Source organism: Nelumbo nucifera, chromosome 4 (genome assembly GCF_055504915.1).
Source record: "Nelumbo nucifera cultivar China Antique chromosome 4, China Antique-T2T, whole genome shotgun sequence".
In the NCBI taxonomy this organism is placed as follows: Eukaryota; Viridiplantae; Streptophyta; class Magnoliopsida; order Proteales; family Nelumbonaceae; genus Nelumbo; species Nelumbo nucifera.
Genome location: NC_142652.1, coordinates 79,324,753 through 79,334,108, shown reverse-complemented (window position 1 = coordinate 79,334,108; position 9,356 = coordinate 79,324,753). Strand labels below are relative to the sequence as shown.

The following is a 9,356-nucleotide window of genomic DNA, read 5'->3' as shown; positions in this document are numbered from 1 at the left end:
GAAAGAAGCCCTAACAAACAAAATCCAGGAAAATTTGTGGTGATATGGTCAATGGTGGAAGTTGAATTCCGTAAAAAAAGTAGAAAACAAACAAACAAATCCTAAAAGTGATTAATTATAATAAATATAAACAAATGCGCAGGCGCGACCCGGAAATAGTAGTTGTGATGGTTAGTTAGTGAACCGTAGATTATGGGCTAATCGGTGTACTTGAAAAAAAAAAAGGAATAAGAAAGCATGAAAAATATATATTCCCCATAGTATCTCAACATTATCATTATACACTAAATTTCAGAAATTTTCTGATTGATCTCTCTCTCTTTCTCTATCCTAATCCTCCATCAACACAAAAAAAAGGGGAAAAAACAACTCAATAATATTATATTAGCGAAACATGGATTTGCTCCATCCATTCTCTTCAATCTTCAGCTCCATTCTATCTGATCTCTTCTTCAAAATTCAGATTCTAATCTTCTCGTCACAAAACAAAAATGAAAAGAAAAACAAATAACAATAAAAGGTAGAAGGGTTAAAATAAAAGCAAAGAGAAGTAGAGTGAGAAAGAAAATGGAAGGTGCTGTGGTTAGGGCTCTTTCTCCCACTAGTTTTCTGTTTTAGGCATACACAGAACCACAGGAGAGAGCCATCAACAGTACGGCCGCTTGCTCTTCTTCTCCCAACTTCCTCTGCTTCGCTATCATCGATCTCTGTAATAGAACCTCTCTTCCCAAAGCCAGCAAATTCAGCTGCTTCAACGATACGCCCAGCTTGTTATTCCTGCTGCCACTACTCTTGCTCTCTTTCTTCTCCTTGTCCGATCCTCCCTTGTTCAGACCCAGGATAGCCCTCCTCTTCTTCCTGTATCTGATCCCGCAAGCATTACAGAGCGACTGGAAAGGAATGGAATACACATGGAAAAACCAACATAAGATCAAGACAAAAGTGATAAACCCAACAAAACTTCAACCCCCAGAATCGAAACGAGGTAAATAGCTTTTGTTCGATGATCACCTTAGGCCCAGCCGGACCGCCCCTCCACAAAGGGGTTTTTGTCGTTCGGCAATCTGTGCAGCTCTTCTTGAGTTCGTTCGCCTGGCTTTCTTCCAATGAAGTATTAATGTCTTCAGACCCCGATCCCTGTGCCTGAAAAGGAAAACTCGAATAGAAAGCAACACAATCAGCCCTCTCAAATCGAAAGTAATAATAATGGGTATGCCACCCATCATACATGATACACCGCAAATGGAAAACCCAACAAGGAATACAGAGTCATGATCACTCACCTTTTCACTCAGATCCATCATCTCTATTACCACTTTTGAAGATCTAAAATAAACCCAGAAAGGAGGGTCGACCCGTCAAAGTAGAGTTGATCACTTGATCTACGTACACACTATTTAAGCTACAAAGATACCCTCTCCAACCATTATCAAGAAGAAACAAGAGAGAGTGAAGTGCGACTCAGAGAGAGTAAGAAAGACAAAAGATCTAATACAATTCCAGTTAAAGGAACTATTGCATTTAAGGAAGAGATCTGAGACCCCCGGGGCATAAGTATAGTAAATTGGAGCAACAGAGACAGAGAGAGATGCTGGGATATAAGGAAATGGATCAGATCTTGACTGAGTGAAGCAGTGATCAAACAGAACAGAACAGGGAACCTTATTGTCAACCTCTAAAACCAGAGAGAAAGAGAGATAGAAGGCTTATGATCTTTAAGCTGTAACGGTTGGCAGGAAGACGAGAGAGAGAGAGAGAGAGAGTAAAGCGGGAAGGAATGTGGGTAGCTAAATAAGGGAACCGACATGCAGTCATGCAGAGCGAGAAAGGGAGAGGAGGAGATGAAGAAATAAAAAAACGAACCGACACCAATACATAACCCTGCCCTTTACCACCCCAGTTCCAGTACAACTCGAAACCCTAGCTGGGCTTTCTTTTTTCTTTATTACGAAAATACCCTTGATCCTAAACATTTGTTCCCAGTTCCTCCCCCAAAGCCCATCCCACCCGCCAAATTGCCGCCAAAAAAAAACTATTTTGGCGCGTCCCACTAAAATTATTGACTTCCCCTGAAGGTGTTATCATCGCCCACGTCAGCTTTCCTCTCTGATGCTCATCCAACGCTTAGAGGCTTTCCCTGGCACTTGGGTGGGTCCAGGAGTCGTTTGTTAGAGCTTGGTCCAACAATGAGAATATAATTGTCCTTAGTGGGAAGTTTTGGATGCCATATCCCAACAGATACTTGTGTATATGTATGTATGTAGCAAGTAGTAACAGCAAATCGGTGGAAATTGAACAAATGATAGAAAGTATTTTGCCGCCAAAAATTCAAAACAAAAAGTTAAAATTCGACCACCACCGCCGGATCAGACCGCCAGAACCGAGCTATGCCATGCAAACCGAACTCAATCGTAAATTCGTAATATTTTTTTTTCAAATCGTAATAGTTACTTCTCAGCAGATCATTTGAAGTCCCGAGTTGAGTTGAAATTAGATATTGATGTACAGAGTACAGACCCACCGAGAACAGTTTTTGTTTTTGGTTTTTGGTATCAGAGAGAGAGAGAGAGAGAGCGCAGAGACTGACACTCTAGGTCTTACGCGCCGCATGCACAGTACTGCTGCAAACATGAGAGTTGGGACTTGGGACTCGTCGGACTGGATCAGGTTGCACTTCAGGTTAGGTCAGGGTTAGAAAATATTATGAATCCAAATTACGGTGCAAACCCTTAAGCTATGTTTGAAATTAATGTCGTTTCCTAAATGTGTTTTCTGAGAAAATGATGCCACATTGGTATGCCATTTTCTCAGTTTTTTTTTTTTTTTTGGTTTGGGGCTGGTGATGGTTGCTGCCACGTCAGCATATTGAATGCCACATCAGCATACTATTACTAGCAATAGTAAAAAAATAAGAAAATGCCAAAAAAATAAGTTGTTTTCTCTTATATCATACATTTTACGATTTTTAAGATATGGTAAAAAAAAACGTTTTTTCAGAAAAACGTATAACCATACACTGCCTAGTCTTAGATTTAAAAAACAGATTTCAGACGTGACGCTAATGTAACTCCATTTTAAGAAAACTGCATCAGTTCCAAACCCTGCCTAGCCTTACATTACTTGATCCAACCAAAACCTAATATGACTTCGTTTACAAGGTTCAAAATTTTGCAATATATCGGTCAATAGATAGTGTATATTTAAGGGGTCGACACAAGAAATGTTACAAAATCCTTTGTATCATGTCTTTTTTGGTCATGTTAACTCTGTATCATAATTGTATCAGGGTTGTATTGAGGTGTATCAGGACCGTATCTTAGTCATATTGGGGTGTATTGGCCAACACAATATGACTTTCCTATAAGCTAAAAACAAATTAAAAACCTGAAAAAAAAAGACTTCTAACTCTCTCCAAAAGCTTTATTTCTTTTTCAAATTTACCAAATCATCCCTACATAATCTTGGATTGCATGATCTTTAAGAAAACCCTAAAAACAACCTCCAAAACACAAGATTTTTAAAATTTTTAGACTTTTCTCAAAAATTGCAAAAATAGGTGTTTTTTCAATTTATTTTATAATATGTTGCAATATTTTGGTTTTTTTTTGTTTTAGTGCATGGAAATTCTTCTATATACATTGATATACTCTCCTTGTGTTGAAAATCTTATATTTTTTGTACTTTAAATAGATCTATGTAATTTTTGAAGATAATTCAGAAAATAAAAAATAATAAAAAAATTATATTTTTGGTGTAATTTTCCCATGAAGAATAATTACATCATAGATCTATGGGCAGTCTACCATATCCATATATCTATTGAAATTTCTTGTAATTTTTAGAATAAAAAATATTTCTTTTCATTTTTAGTATGGAAGAAGTATTTTATTTATAAAACAAAAATATTTATTTTTTCTATTTTTTGGGTGATCTAACCATAATATTTACCATGTTGTAAATTTATGGATGATTTATCACATCCATAGAGTTATATTTTGTTACATTTTTATTTTTAATTTTTAAAACATTTTTTAATAAAAATAAAATAATTGTTTGAATAAGAAATAAATAATTGTTTAAAAAATTACAGAAAATATTTCATCAACCAATAATTATTAGGTTTATATTTCGTAGTTATAACATTATTAAAGAATACTGTTATGTTCCCGTATATTGATCATGATATATTCTATCATAATAATCACTAAAGGATGTGATTTTTATGTATAAATAACTCATTAATTTAGGCCTTATATTTAATATTATTGATGTATTTGTAATGATTTATAAGAGTATTTATTGCATGGTTTTCAAAACCGGACCAAACTGGGCAGTTGGACCATTCGAACTGGGAACCAGTCATATCTCTGGTCCAGTTTTTCTTAGGATTGTTAATTCTCAAAGAATGTTGGAATGGTCAAAGAATTGCTGACTCGAGCTGTCGAACCGCTAAACTGTTCAACTTGGGCAGCGGTTCATGGTTTTATTTAACTTTTAAGTAGTGTAAATAGAGGAGATCTCATATCTGAGATAGAGATATCAGTTCTCAGATCTCAATTTTGAGATCATTGAGACAAGAGAGAGAGAGAGAGAGAGAAAGAGAGAGAGAGAGAGAGAGTGAGTGAGTGAAAGGGATCTGCCAGATCTAAGATCTAGTAGACCTAAGGTCGGATTTGCTATCGCTGGCTTGCTGTTGCTATCTAATACCATTGTCGTTGTTGCTGCCACCATCACCGTTGTTATCATCGCAGTTGAACCACCACCACCACCTCCTCCTCCTCCTCCTCCTTTCTTTTCTTTCATTTTATTTCTTCATTTTCCTTTCCCAGCTGACATACCTCCTCTCTATTTATATTTCTTCTTAACCTGACCTAATATTCTAATTCAATGGTCAAGATGCAAAAGTTACCTTGACCATTTCAACCTGTTCGACCTAGTTGGTCAAACTGATAACCCAAAAACCGGTAGCCAAAGCAATTTGGTGTCCAGGTTGGTTTTTAAAACCTTGATCTATAATATTTCTATGCGTATCTTAATTTTTCATCAGTATACATGTATATCCAAGACATATTCTGATACATCTCTTAAATTGATCTTTTCTATACACTTAATCGTTTAGATACTTTGAACCTTATTGCAAATAGAACCTTATCGCCAAACTTTCATTTCCGAAGAGCACTATTCTATACATTTAGATTTCAAGACTTTGTTTTTAGAATTCTATTAATTCTAACTTTCATAAGACCATTTTGGCCTTATTGCTATAAACTCTAAGTTTTGAAATATATATATATATATATATGATGGAGGATGGTTTGACCAGACCTATGAAACAATGACACGTGGGTACTGACTCAGCGTGAGCAACAGCTCAGCATTATAGCCTAGTGACGGGCCCATAAAGCAGCTCGCTGTATCGTAGCCCACAACAGGAGAAGCTCGTCACGATGCGAGCTCCGGGTTCCCCGAGCTACCCTTGAAGGAATACCCCGAGGCAACTTTAGCTCGCGAATGAGCCGCCTGGCCTACACCCCCTCCCCAGGGCTAAGGCACCCAGAGCTGCCAGTTCGCCGCTTACGAGATAGCCCAGCACAGGGTAACTCGCGAAAGGGTAGTCCGGCATATCGCAGGAAGATCTCCTGCCCGACCACTGTACCCGACAAATCTGGGGATAGCAGCCATGTCCCTCGTCAGGTAGCGTCGTGCCTGCCACCTTTAGAAGGTGCCTTACACCCGACAGGCACGTACCCTGCAGTGACGGCCCAGCGCGTGCCACCTCAGCCCTGCCAATAACGGCTGCGGCAGGTTGACAGTGGCGGTTATACCCACCTTGTCAGAAGCCAAGGGGCCAGAGGCAACGGATTTCAGCTATAAGGAACTTAATATCAAGGAGGACAAGTATCATCATCTTCTACACCTGCGTTATCTACACTCTTAGCCTTCGTCTTCTCCTTGCTTCTCCTACAGAGTACTAACTTAAGCATCGGAGTGTTCTCGCCGGGTAAGCCCCCGAGGATTCTTCTTCTTCTCCATCTCAGGTATCTTCCAGGAGCCACGTGAGTGCCAGGTAGGAGTGACCGGATCGCGCTACATCATTTGGCGTTGTCTGTGGGAAACACTTCGAAAAGACTTCTCTAAACCTTCACAACTCTTTCTTCCTTGAAAACTCAACACTCATGGCTTCCTCAAGCAACATCGGACGAAGCATGGAGATGGATAACTCCAGGGAACAGCCCCAACTTCCTACTGTCTGCATCGGACAGTTCACCGTCCCTCTCTCGGCGGACGGGATCCCTAGTTTGAACGTGCCTCTTACAGGGGCACCCGTCGTTGCTCCACTCCCTACCACAGTCGGAGCAACCTTCACTGAACCCTCGATTGTACCCCCAGCGGCCAAGCCAAACCAACTGGAGGACTTGGTGCAGTGCATGCGAGCCATGCAAGCTCAAATGCAACAGTTTCAACAATTCCAACTCTATCAGCAACAGGTGCTACACCAGTTCTCCTAGTACCAAGATAAGCAGCAATTCCCTCAGCAACCTCAACCTCAACTTCAACAGCCGTAGCTCCCCCCTCGGCACCCAACCTCACAGCGAGCTAGGTCTCGCCGTCAGGAGGAGCACCTTTCTCGCCAAGGAGAGGCCCCCCAGAACCCTCCTAGGAGCCAGGCCTCCTCCTGCGGCAGACAAGAAAGACCGGCCACTCCGGTCTCACCGTGGGCAGTCAGGTCGGGAGGACCTCAGCTCGCCAGGTCCACTTCGCCTCAGCCCTCAAAGCCCGATACCCGGTTCCTAGAGAACCGGTTCAAGATCCTGGCCGTAGGCTCCAAGCAGGATCCCTCTGTCCGCAGCCATCACCAGCGGCCTGAGCAACACAAACGCCGAGCCCGCCAAGAAGCAGAGACGCCGCCGCCGAGCTCGCCGATCAGCCATCCACGACCTGCCCGAGCTCGAAGGCAAAGAAGAGGTATGCTCGGGCGAAGTCAAGGCTCCCATCCTTTCAGTTCAATCCCCCTATCTCCCAAGCTCCTGGCAGTCCCAATGCCTAAAGATTTCAAACTCCCCCCTCTTGACAAGTACGACGGGTCGTTCGACCCAAATGATCACGTAGATGCCTTCCAGTCGCAGATGCACCTAGCGAGAGCCAGTGAGTCGTGCATGTGCGTGGCCTTCTCCACCACTTTCAGAGGAGTAGCCCGCACATGGTACCGGAACCTGGCGCCCGGATCAATAAGAAGTTGGGCGCAGTTCGCGCAAGCCTTCATGTCCCACTTTGTTACCAGCAAGCGGGGCCCGCGGACTAAAGAAAGCCTCCTCGACATAGTGCAGAGAGAGGGCGAATCCATCCGAAGCTATATCAAGCGGTTCAACGATGCTTGCATGCAGATACCGCGCTTGGACCCCGCCGTGCGCCTAGCAGCAGCCAAGAAAGGCGTGATGCACAAAGAGTTCAAATGGCACATGGTCGTCAACCAACCGGCGACCATAACCGAATTTCTTAAGCTTGCGGACAGGTTTATAGCCACCGAAGAAGAGATCAACCAGAAGGGCGAGGGCGCGCCCGAAAAAAAAGAAAAGGGAAGAAGAGCCTTTCAGTCAAGGGGACAGCCGAAAGAAAAAGGATGCAATTCGGGGGGCAAAGCCGAGTCAGTCGTTTCGAGCTCTTGTAGCAGACCGAACTGATTACACCCCACTGAACTTGAAGCGGGCCGAAATCCTGATGGCGATCAAGGATGCTCCATATGTGAAGTGGCCATCCTGTTTGAGGGGAAATCCCAATGAGAGAAATAAGAATATGTACTGCAGTTTTCACAAAGATCATGGTCATAGTACCGAAAATTGTAAAAACCTCCGCAACGAGATTGAGAAGCTCATATGTCGTGGATATTTAAGGAACTTTGTACAAAATAATAATAATAATAATAATAATAATAATAATAATAATAATAATAATAATAATAATAATAATAGTAATAACAGGTCGGCAAAGGGAGCACGGTAAGGATGCTCCCGAGTCCAGTAGCAGGCCGGCCGAATAGTCACAAAGACAGCCTCCGGAAGAGAGGCCAGTTCGGGGCACCATCCACGTGATAGTGGGAGGTTCGATCGCCGCGGGTTGTACTTCAACAACAGCTCGGACATCAGTTCGTGAAGCCGCCCGGGAAGAACAGAATCCTCCGAAGCGGCCGAGGACATAAGAGCCAATTTTCTTCATGGAAGATGATGCGCAAGGGGTCCACTACCCCCACGATGACGCACTTGTGATAAAGCTGAGAATCAACGACTTCGAGGTCAGGCGCGTACTCGTTGACTCGGGCAGCTTAGCCGATATCCTCTTCAAAGCTGTGTTCGACCAACTTCAGTTGCAGAAAAGTGACTTGAAGCCTGCGGACACTCTTTTGTTGGGCTTCAGCGGAGAAGAAGTCCGACCCCTTGGGAAAATAACAATATCTGTGAAAGTCAGCACATGGCCCTGCGTAGTCAGACTCAACCACGACTTCCTAGTGGTTGCAGCCCCCTCCCCATACAATGCCATAATAGGTCGGCCGATCACCCATATCCTACAGGCGGTGGTCTCCACCTATCATTTGGCTATGAAGTTCCCAACAGACTTCGGTGTGGGGATAGCGCGGGGCGACCAGCTCGAGTCCCGCAAGTGCTATGTCGTGCCCTAAAGGGAAAGACCAAGGTGGCCGACGACCTCGAACTGGAGCAGCCTACGGAGCAAGACGAAGAACGAGCCGCGCCCACAGAAGAAACAGTCGTAGTCCCGATCTCAGTAGCAGACCCAGCTCGGATGCTTCCGTCCAGGAACCTCTACTATCCGAACTGGTAAGTTTCGTACTTCAAAATTTGGATATTTTTGCATGGTTTGCGGCAGAGATGCTCGGTATAGAACCCTGACCTTATAACTCACAAGTTGAATACTGATCCTGTAGTTAAGTCCGTTAAACAGAAGAAACGCAACCTAGCCCCGGAGCAGTGGAAAGCGGTCGATGAGGAGGTCGAGAAGCTCCTCGCAGCTGACTTCATAAGAGAAGTCCATTACCCAAGCAGGGTAGCCAACCCCGTCCTGGTAAAGAATGCCAACGGCAAGTGGCGCATGTGCGTCCACTACACCGACCTAAACCGGGCTTGCCCAAAAGACTGCTTCCCGCTCCCCAGAATTCACCGCTTGGTGGACGCGACCTTAGGGCACGCGTTGCTAAGTTTCTTGGATGCCTATTCGGGCTATAACCAAATCAAGATGGACCCGGCGGACAAAGAAAAGACTGTCTTCATCACGGAGCTCGGTCTATACTGTTACAAGGTTAGGCCCTTCGAGTTGAAAAACGCAGGGGCAACCTTTTAAAGGCT

General features: G+C 43.5%; 1 protein-coding gene across 1 annotated transcript; it reads right to left on the bottom strand.

The window, feature by feature from the left end:
* Positions 1-225: 225 nt before the first annotated feature.
* GATA16 (GATA transcription factor 16) lies at positions 226-1,827 on the bottom strand. Its single transcript, XM_010269773.3, has 3 exons — positions 1,284-1,827; positions 1,012-1,143; positions 226-890 (listed from the first exon to the last, which is right to left on the bottom strand). The coding sequence occupies exons 1-3, from the start codon at positions 1,302-1,304 to the stop codon at positions 615-617; spliced, it is 429 nt and encodes a 142-aa protein (XP_010268075.1). The 5' UTR covers positions 1,305-1,827; the 3' UTR covers positions 226-614.
* Positions 1,828-9,356: the final 7,529 nt, after the last annotated feature.